We start from the raw sequence: 11,496 nt of genomic DNA, 5'->3' as shown, positions 1-11,496 counted from the left end.
AAAAAAAAAAAAAAAAACCTAAATTTTAGTTCTAATTAACAAGAGAACTAATTTGTTTTTTAGGTTATATATATCCAGCATGCATATTTTCAAGAAATGAGTGTTAAAAGTTGCAGTTTGAGAATTACATTAAAAACTACTCACCCACACATTCCATGGTTTCATCTAATGGTGCAAAACCATCTGGACATTCATCAAAGCAACGGCCTCTATGCAAATAAAAGCCTACTTTGCACTTGGTACAAAAGTCTTTGCTAAAGCAGGAATCACAGTTTTCTATTCTGCATCCTAAAACCAATTTTAAAGAGGAAAAGAGAAAGTTTCAGTCAAAGAAATTCACTTGCTTTGCAAATAAAATTTTCACAAACTCAACAGTTAACTCAACTAAAATTCTTGTGTTCAGAGAAGTATCGTTCAACTCATCTGTTTCCTAATGCCATCTAATTCTAAATCATCCCTACCTCTCCTGACAGCTCACCACATCAATAAGCTAAGAGAGAATGCCAGTACAGGGCCCTAGGCAGCATGAGACCTTTCAGAAATGTTTGCAACTCCAAACGGGATTAAAACAGCAAATTAAAAAAGAAGAAGAAAGAAAACACCCCCACTATAAATTACATTGCTGCCAGGATTGAAATCTTCTCTGTTCTTCAAAGGACCTACAATGGGGAACACAGTAGGAACACTTTAATCAGTGTTTGGGGATAGCAAATGAGTTAAGAATCCTGATTTTGAAAATATTTTAAATTACATGGTCTATTATCTAAGGCACTGGTCAATGCTGGCATCTACTTTGATCAGAGGGTGACTTGTCTTGAGTGGGGTGGAGCAATTCAGGTCATTTTGTTGAAAACCTACAATGTGTTAAAGGCTTTACATACATTTCCATTGAATCTTAACAATAATCCTACAAGGTGGGTAGTAAAATCTCTTTTGCAAATGAGGGACCTGAGACTAGGGGAAAGTAAGTCACATAGCTAGCAGTGGCTGAATTGGTTCTGAAAGCCACCAAAACTATCTACCTTTTAAATCCATTATCTTTTCTGTATACCTCACTAAATGAAGTCTGCTAGGAGAAATCTGTGAAGCAGATGTGCTTTCAGATGTTTTAGAACTGGGTGTGAATACCAGCGCTGTCCCTTTGGACAACTACATGCCCCGCTGAGCCTCCATTTCCTCCTGTATAAAACAGGGACATCACTAATCTTCAAAAACTATTTTAAAAAAACTTTGTAATAATATGTAAACAGATTGGTTTATAACAGGTAGCCTACAGGTAGAAGCAATAGAAAATTAGAAACATGTATTTTTCCACTAAACCACATGTAAAGGTATAAAAAGAATCAATAATTTACAGGCTTGTATTTTAGGTCAGATTCCCTGGTAGGCCAGTAACATCTGGACCAGAGATCATTGGCATACACAGGTGAAAATAAATACTCTCATCTACTCTTCAAGGAAAGGAAAGGAAAGAAGCTTGGAGGATTGGCAAATTGAAAGGTCACGTTTCAACAGTTTATAATACATTATTTCTTGTAAAAGATTTAACTGACAGCAACTAACAGCATACAAAGTGCAACAACTTCGTGACATCACATTTATTCTTTTTACGAGCCTCATTTGGTGCTTTAAAGGTTCTAAAGATCTTTAAAATATAGAGTTCCTATAAGCAATGAGATAATGAAATAAAAAGTGTAACCAGAATGCAAAAAACACTGAAGATTAAAATTTTGAAAATTGAGAAAATAATGCCCCAAAGTAGAATTTAAAGGTCAAAAACTGTTTTCATTGAAATAGACTACATTATAAATAATAAGAGTTTCTAGGCCTGTTAAAAAATGACAACTCTTTGTCTTTTAAGTCTAAACAGGTTTTTATACATTAAATGACCACCATGAAGCAGTTAACTCAGCTTCTAAAGGGTTACCAAATTTACAGTCAGAACCCCAACTATTTGTGGGATAAAGTCCACAGAGAAAGTACACTATTGCTCCTTTGGGGTGGGGAGGAAAATGGTGGGCACAGAAGAACAATTTATCACCCCATAAAAGGTTCATTTGTAGTCTTAAATGCCAAAATCTATATTTTAATAAAACAGTGGTCTCTAGCTGGTCAGTAGCCTCTTAATCATGGTCAAAATATACAACTATTATGTCCACAAATTGTTAGTTTTCTTGCTATACTTTTTAGGGGAAAAAAAAAAGCAGCCCTTCTTGCTATGGAGTTATTTTTCAGGAAATGATGACAAGCATTCTAAAGGATAAAACAAAACTGAAGGATGAAGAGACCAAAGCATTTATATTTTTAAAGAAAAAGACTATGCACTTCATAAATCAGTTGTTATCTACAAGGTCTGCCTTCTCTTTAAAATATGGCTGGCACCAATAAGCTTTTTGGCCAAGAAGCTATAGCAATAAGCATTTGGAATTAATTTTACAAGGTCCTTTGCTGATCTTTATTGTTACTGATAGCTCCCTTCTTCATTTTATTCCATAAAATCAGTTCATAGAATATGGAATTTTTGAAATACCTATCATTCTCTGTAAGGACCCTTAGGACTTCATACATAAATTCTTCTAGAAGAGAGTTTAATTATTTGTTCTTAAATTTAAGTCGAATACAAATATGATACATTCAAATTGTAGACTACTGTAACATTCAAAAGCACAAGGTGAATTATAAGGACCTAGAAAAAAACTGCAAGATCTATTGTCAAGTTAAAAAAAAAAGCAAGTTGCAAGATATATTAGTAAGATACAATAAAACTATATATGTATGTATGTGTTCATGTGTATGAAGCAGCTTACAGAAGTTAATTTGGGAAAAGGATGGTAGAATTTTAAAATATGCTAAAAATTATATTTCTGAATCATATGACTCCTGTATAAATATGTTCATGCTATAAAAGTATAACTAGAAAGGTTATTACAATGTATGTTTGTGATCTGCTTAAGTTCATCCAAAAAAATCACCATATTAACATTGTAAAATAAACCCTTGATTTTCACAGGCAAGAATAAATAATGGTATATTATACCACTCCAAACTCTTTCACATTTGGGTGCATGAAATTATACCCCTTATTTAATAATGGTGAACCTGCTATAACCTTCAAAATACACATTCATTTAACTATCTCTTGCCAGTATTTTCTGTTTCCACATGTCCAATGGTGCTTTCCTTCACTCAAATCATAAGGTAAAAACTAAATAAAATATTGCTTGTGCAATAAAGCATTTCTTAAAAAGTTTTGACTGGTTTCAACACCTTCTGGTGTTAACCAGAAGTTCTGTTGGCTTTCCTGGTCTCAGTCACTCTTTGCCACGACCTAAAACCAACATATGGCCTATGCATTCAGCAGCCTGTACCGATAGAACTCATCAAATCACAAACACCATTGAACCCAAGCTCTTCAAAGCTAGCAACTGCACAAAACACCCACCCTGACAGTCGTCTTCTTGATGAATTCCTGCACCTGAAAACCTCTTCTTACCAGCTCCAGATCCATCCACTACTCTGGATCTGTTTAGCCCTTTCTCCAAAAGGTAACTCTTCTGCTTCAGAAAAGACACTTCCTTGGGGGACTCATGGTCCAATACTTTCTCCCCTAGCCTGTAGTCACTCAAGCTTGTTATCCTAAATTTAATTGGGATTCACATCAACTCAATTAACTCATTTTTTACATAAAAAAAATTTTAGTTATATATTTAAAAAATCAAAGCAATACAGAAAGTTTAGAAGAAAATATAGAAATCTTCTTTCTCACCAGAATGACACATCAGGCTTACTCCCCAGAATAGCCACTGTGTTAACCATTTCTTCCATATACTTTATAAAATCTCTACATAAATGAGTTAAAAGCCATTAAAATACCAGCAGGATCACAAAATATGTAGTTAAAACTGCAAAAACTGTATGTTGCCTAAAAAATAGGTATATCAAAATTTACTAAACATAGGCCTTTTCTACCAATATGGGATTTAAATTCTTGTTCAAAATAAAAGACTCTGGTTTAACCAACTTACATGCTTCTAAATTATAGTGCCTCCTCAAAAATGTAACCTGCCAAATGAGGACTGCCAATATTGGTTTAAGTAAAATTACTGTCCAAGTGAAACTGTGTCCAAATGCAGTCTGACAGGGCTGTCATTTGGCAAGAAGGGCCTACTTCAGCCAAGAAACAGAAAAATAGGCTGGGTACCCTCTCTCCTATCCTCCCTTAGCACCCCTATACAGGCTCTAATATGGCATTTTTCAAATTACACTGTAGTCCAGCTCAACAGTTCATTCCAAACATTCCCCCAAGAACATTGTATGTGCTAGGAACTGTGCCAGGACCTGAAAAACTAAACCTTTAATACCCACTCCCTATTCTAGAGGCACTAAGCCAGAGGGGGCCACGTGGCACTAATGGGGCATCATAACATAACAGAGAATATTAGAGGTGTGTGCTGGGTACCATTAGAGGCAGAGAAAATAAGATCATTTCTGTTCTGCCACTGATTTTTTTTTTCCAATCTGTGAATTCTCCCTTCCTAACATGATGCTGGACACATAGTGGAGTTTTAATGCTTGCCAAGAGAACAAACACAAATGCCATTTAAAAACTTGAGTTCTTTAATATTTGCATGCTTAGTATGAGATTGATAGCACATGCACCGAGTTTCTAATATTAAAAAAGCAATACTTGCTATAAAGAACTGTAAATCACATTGGGAGGATGATGGTTAAACACCTGAAAACAATTACACTAGAAAATGTAAATATCAAAGGAAGGCAGGTGATATGTGCCATGCCAGTTGGAGCCTCGGATGAGCAACTTTTGAAGAGACAGGAAAAAACAGAGTCATGGTAAGGGTGGCCTCACCTAGAATAAGACAAAGGAAAAAATTCACATGGCTTATGATGAGTTCAGTGAAGAGTGGCTTGGATGAAGTATAGGTTAGGTGGTGAAGACAGTTCCCTAAAAATATGTACTTTTAAACTTTATGTTGCCAAAATCATGCATTTCTAAGATGCATCATTGCAGCAATCTCATTAAAGTATGGATTGGTGAAAACTATGACCTAAAAGCTAAAATTACATTTTTTTGGTAATATAGTCGAGTAATGCAAAGCTCATTAGAAGCTTCATTATATTTCAACTTAAAGAAAACAAAGGATAGATCTAGATGTTTCAGGACTCAATGTTTCATATTTCCAATTAAACTCACTGAGTGATGACACAGAAACCTAGCATTACTAAATTAGCTGAGAGGTTGTGGATAGGGGTTATGAATTATTTGTATTTTAAGTGGTTTTAAGTATTTAAATAAAAATTAAAATTGATACAAATGAAGCTAGGTTCAAGGTTAGGGGTCTGGGTCTGGGCATGGTCACACATACCTGTAATCCTAGCACTTTGGGTAACTGAGACAAGAGGATTGCTTAAGCCCAAGGGTTCAAGATCAGCCTAGGTAACATAGCAAGACTTTATCTCTACAAAAATTACCCAGATGTGGTGGTGTGTGCCTACAGTTCCAGCTATTTGGGAGGCCGAGGTGGGATATCACCTGAACCTAGGAGGTTGAGGCTGCAGTGAGCCATGATTGTGCCACTGCCCTCCAGCCTGAGCAACAGAGTGAGACCCAGACTGAAATTTAAAAGAAAAAAAAGTTAGGGTCTTGGTCTAACAGTGAGGGGTCCCTTCAGATCTCTGGGCATGAGAGTAAAATAATCAATATAGCACCAGTCTTGTTTCCTCACTGAGGTGGGTACAAACCCTAGGGACCAGGCATCTGGATGAGAAAGCACAAATGAGAAATCAAAGTTTCTATACCTCAGGATCATTGGTCTACTGAAGGGAAAGCTCCAAAGGCAGGGAATTAGGTAATAATGTGACTACTTCAAATGAGAATTATATAGAGAGTGAGCTAGGTAGTGATTTTCAGAACGTTAACCTTCCTGAAAGCAGGAAGAGAGTAGAGGTCAGGAAAACCATTGGGAGGCTCCACACTTAAGGCGGTAACAGCAGTGGGGAAAGAAGTTATAACAAACCAATAAAATCTACACACTGAGTGAAGGAAAAAATGTAAAAGTGAGAGAAGCCAAAGATCACTCAATTATCTCCTCTTCCTTTGATCCCACCGCATTCTCAGGGCACTTCCCTTTAAATTTTTAAATATTTGCATAATAAAAATTTGTTAATTTTAAGAAATTACTGTTAATTTTTAGATGTGATAATGGCTTGTTTGTTTTTTTAAATGTCTTATTTTTAGATACATATATTAAAATATTCCTTCAAAATGGACAATGTATAGATAATAAAAATGTTTGTGAATACACAGACAAGAAAATTAACTAAAAAATTATTAGACCTAGAGTTAAAGTTAATTAAGGTGGCTAGACACAAAATTAACATGCGAAATGACTTTATTTGTCATCAATTAACACAAAGAAAATGTAATAGATGGCTCATGATGACTGACATTTCATGTAGTTTATGTCTCTTCCCTCATAAAATCTCAGTGAAAATAAAAATATAAATAATTCTATTGTACCACTGAAGGGTTTCATCAACAGGATACAAACAGTGAAGAATTACTGGAATATATATAGTAGAAAGTAAAAGATTGTGAAACTTAAAGATGTTTAGGAAATATCAAATTCATACAGGTGAAAACAATTTATCCAGAATAAGGGAGACCACAAAATAGAAACAGTAGAATCTGAGAGAAGTGATAGACTAGGTCATTAATTAAATAAAGGGCAGAATAGTTGAGCCAGGATCCCACACTGGGACAACTTGAGCATCTGTTCCAGGATAAAGTCTCACAAAGTTTATTTTATCATCCCACCTAAATACAAATGGCAAGAACCATCTCTTTTTTTTTTTTTTTTTTTTTTTGAGTTGGAGTCTCACTGTCACCCAGACTGGAGTGCAGTGGCCGCTCCCGGCCACCGCAGCCTCGACCTGCTGGGCTCCGGCGATCCTTCCGCCTCAGCCTTCCGAGTAGCCGGAATTACAGGCATGCGCTACCATGGCCCAGTTGATTTTTTGATTTATTGTAGAGATGAGGTCTCGCTGCCCAGGCGGGTCTCGAACCCGCGGGCTCAGGCAATCCACTCACCTCAGCCTCCCAAAGGCGCGGGATTACAGGCTGAGCCACCGAGCCCGGCAAGAACCATCTCTTAACTGAATATCTCAGCATGGCCAATCACATAAACAAGCAAATTAAATCCCTAAACTAAAAGTTGAGGAATGAGAGAGGTCAGGAAGATGGTGGCCGAGCCAAGTGGACTATGCAAGTTCCAGTGTGAGTGAGCACATGGAAAATTTTGTGGACATGCTGGTGAGCAAGTGGGCATGTGAGTGGCTGAGTGGCTGACAGAGTGAGGGGTAGGGAGCTAGCAGGCAGGGCTCTCCTGGTGCAGCAGCTGGTGCCACAGCTGCTGGGCTTAGACCCTAGAAATTTCAGGGACACAGAAGCTGAGCGCCATTTTCTTTTCTTTTCTTTTTTAATTCAACAAACCCTCCCTGGGAAGAAAATGCTGTGACAGACTATCTAAGTGGGGGCTCATGAGCAGGTAGCCAGTTCCCTGGTGAAACAGCTGGTGCTGCAGCTTCTCTACTTCACCCCTAGCTCTTCCAAGGTCACAGAAGTTGAGTGCTATTGTTGTTTTTTTTTTAAATGGACAGAAGTTTCCTGTGAAAAAGTGGAGGGGAGAAACAATTGCTCCAGGCTCTCCCTCACCATTGCAGCAAGAGAGAGACAGCCGGCTCCTGGCTTGCCTCACCACTTCAGTGCCTGGTAGGACACTGGCGGTAGGGGCTACAGAGGGAGTCCAGAGGCAAGGTCCCATGGAAGAGGATAAGAGAGGTAACCCACCACCATCTTGAAGGCAGGAGCAGCAAAGTGCTCCAACTTGCTCACCACGGAGCAACAGACCTGATCTCTGTGACTGGTAGATCAACTACTCAAATATTGATTGTGGCCCAGAGGGAATATCCTAAGAGCACAAACTTTGGAGGGATCTGATGAATGCTGAGTTCCAGGCACCCCACCCGTACCCTGATCCAGCCACAAAACAAAGGATGTGACCAGAAAAGGAGGAAGAAGAACTCCAAAGAGATTAGTGGTAAGTCCGAGTCTGTCCCAAACCCCCTTCTCCCCAGCAATCCTCTGAATGTCAGACCCACACAGCTGGGCCACTACTGAGAGGAACAAACCCAGGCAGAGCCTGGACGTCAGTTGCAGTAGGAGAACTCCATTCCAGGTTAGGCCTGAGTGGGGCACCCCTGACAAGACTATATACCTGGGGAAGAGAAAATCCCATATCATTCCACCAGCGGAGATCTCCTTGACCATAAAAAGGTGGGAGGGGAGGACTGCAGTCCCACCCACCTCCACCGCCCCTCCTCCTTCCCTGCATCAGACACTGAGGAGAGAGTGAAAGAGGTGGCTCTGCAGGAGAGACCTGATTAGAGAAACAATAACAGAGCCTGCAACACGAGGGCAGGGGTTTTTTTTCAATTTTTTTTTAATTTTTAAAATTTTTTTGACTGTTTGTTAGTTCATTTATCTTTTAAATATTTTTCCTTTGTGCATGAATATGTATGTGAGGGTTTGATCTGCATTCCCTCAAATTTTTTTTCTTTTTCTGTTTCTTTCTTCTTTTATTTGTCATTTTCTGTTCATGTATGTGAATAATTGAATGTTCATCTTTCAATGTTGTTGCTGTTGTTGGTTTTTGCTCTTTTGTTCTTTTGAGTTTTTTATTTTCATTTTTTATAGTATAAGGTGTGTGCCAATATATGTGTGAGGATTTTATCTGAATTTCTTTTTTTTTTCCCCTCCAGTCCTTCTGTTGTTCTTCTCTATTCACTTTGTGCTAGATATATGCATGTGTGTTTAGTTTTTTTGTTGGTGTTGTTTATTTTGTTTCACTTTGTTATTATTCCAGTTTGTTTCAGGGGGTGTGTGTATGTCTGTGGGTGTGTGTGTTCAATTGCTTTTGCACTGATTTCTGCTCTGCATCATCATATAGAGTGGTGGTGGGAAGGGGGTCTCAGGGAACACATAGCACAATAAGTGAACACTAAATTTGAAAGTAGTTTCTGAATCCTAGTGCCCCATCCCCTACTTTATTCAAATTTCAAAAACTACAAGAGACAGCAAAACTTCCCATCCTCTGTCCTATTTCAAAATAGAATAAATCCAGAGCCCAGATCAGGGAAGAACAGAGGACTAAGTAAACATCAGAAGAGAAAGCCTCTCCCACTGACACTGAATAACAGAACTAAAGAGAAAAACAAGAGATCTGTCACAAATGAGGAAAAATCAAAGGAAGACCTCAGGCAATTTCAAGTGCCCTAAAGGCAAAATTCCTGAAAAATCAGACCTTGGTGCCCAAACAATGTAAGTCCCTGACTGGTCCCAGAATACAGCAGGGATTAAGGAATGGATGGAAAGAGTGAATAAGACTCAAAAAAGACAAGATGCAAAAAAGACAAGATGCAACACTGAAAGAACTTGTAACAGAGATTCCAGCAATAAAAAATTTCATCCAGGAAATAAATAACAAGATGACAAGCATGAAAAGCAGACTTAATTTAGCCAAAGAAAGACTCTCAGAACATGAAGAACAGAACATGGAATTAACCTGATCTATAAAAAAACATACAAAGAAGACTCACAAAGAAAGAACAAAGCCTAGAAGAGACATGTGATTATATCAAGAGGCTGAACCTATGCCTGAATGGTATCCCAGAAGAAGAAAGGGAAATGGAGAACTTGGAGCAAATATTCCAGGAGGTAAACCAAGAAAACGTTTCCCATCTCACCAGATATGTGACCAGCCAAGCATAAGAGATACAGAGAACTCTCACAAGATATCAAATGAGAAGACCAATCCTTAGACACATAGTAATTTGCCTACACAAAGTAGGCACACACACACCAAAAAATCCTAAAGGCAACAAAAGAGAAAGGTCACACTACCAACCAGGGAAAACCAATCAGAATAGCAGCAGATCTATTGGCAGAAACACTACAAGCAAGAAGGGACTGGAGTCCTCTATTCAAAACCCTCAAAAATAAACATTTTCAACCAAGAATTTTCTATTCAACCAAGCGCAGCTTCATAAGTTATGGAGAATCAAAATCCTTCTGAAACATCCTATCCCTACGAGATTATGTAGCTTCCAGACCAGCTCTACAGAAGACAATTAAAAAGGTATTAAGCACAGAAGAAAGAAAAAAAAAGAATGACCACATATTTCCCGAGAGAAAGCAGAGCACAGAATCAACAGAGAATGCAATGCAACAAGAAACTTGAAAACACACACATGCATTAATCTCAAAGCCAAAAGAAAACAAGCAAAGAAAAAACTTTACAAGAACCTCATGACAGCGATAAACAATAACATTTCAATAATCAACCTGAATGTGAATGGACTGAATGCACCACTGAAAAGACACAGAATGGCAAACTTGATAAAAAAAACATGACCCAATTATTTGCTGCATCCAGGAGAATCATCTCACTACAAAGGATGCACACAGACTCAGAGTTAAAGGATGGAAAATGAGTTTCCAGGCAAATGGATCAAAAAAGAAGGCAGGAGTTGTGATCTTAATATCAGACAAAACAACCTTTAAGCTATCAAAAATTTAAAAAGATGCAGAAGGAAAATACATAATGATAAAATGTTCAATCTATCAACAAGAAATATCCATCCTAAACATATATACACCCAACACAGGAGCACCTGCATTTATAAAGCAACTACTAAGTAAACTAAAAAAAGATACTGACTCTAATACTATTATAGCCGGGGACTTGAATACCCCACTAACAGTGCTAGATAGATCATCGAGGCAAAAAAATCAACAAGGAGATCCAGAACCCAAACTTGACCCTCAACCAAATGGACTTAATAGACACCTACAGATTATTCCACCCCAAAACCACAGAATATATGTTCTACTTATCACCACATGGAACGTCCTCCAAGATTGAGCACATCCTTGGCCATAAATCAAACATAAACAAATTCCATAAGATTGAAATACTTCCATGCACATTCTCAGACCACAGTGAAATAAAAATAAATATCAACACCAACATTTCCCCAAAGCCCACAAAAGACATGGACACTAAACAGCATGATGCTGAACAATGACTGGGTCAACACTCAAATCAAAGCAGAAATTAAAAGATTCCTGGAAACACATGAAAATAAGGAAACATCTTACCAAAACCTCTGGGATGCCATGAAAAGAGTTCTAAGAGGAGAATTTATATCTCTACGAGCACCCATCAAGAAACTGGAAAGATCACAAGTGGAGAGCCTAACAAATCGCCTAAAGGAGCTAGAAAGACAAGACCACCAAAACCCCAACTTTAGCAGAAGAATTCAAATCACCAAAATAAGAGCCCAAATATGGGACATAGAAAACATCAACAAAACAAAAAGCTGGTTCTTTGAAAGAATTAACAAGATTGATGGACCCCT

The 11,496-nt window shown here is 37.9% G+C and overlaps 1 protein-coding gene across 1 annotated transcript in view; it reads right to left on the bottom strand.

Moving 5' to 3' along the window:
- Positions 1-11,496, bottom strand: part of RSPO2 (R-spondin 2) — a 91,499-nt gene that overhangs the window by 52,610 nt on the left and 27,393 nt on the right. Inside the window, exon 3 of the mRNA XM_008064822.2 lies at positions 145-288. Coding sequence (XP_008063013.2) covers positions 145-288 — 144 coding nt within the window. The remainder of the gene's footprint in view (positions 1-144; positions 289-11,496) is intronic.

This window comes from Carlito syrichta, unplaced genomic scaffold (assembly GCF_000164805.1).
Source record: "Carlito syrichta isolate Samal-C Ts95f unplaced genomic scaffold, Tarsius_syrichta-2.0.1 Scaffold308074, whole genome shotgun sequence".
NCBI lineage: Eukaryota > Metazoa > Chordata > Mammalia > Primates > Tarsiidae > Carlito > Carlito syrichta.
This window is presented reverse-complemented; position numbering and strand designations above follow the sequence as displayed.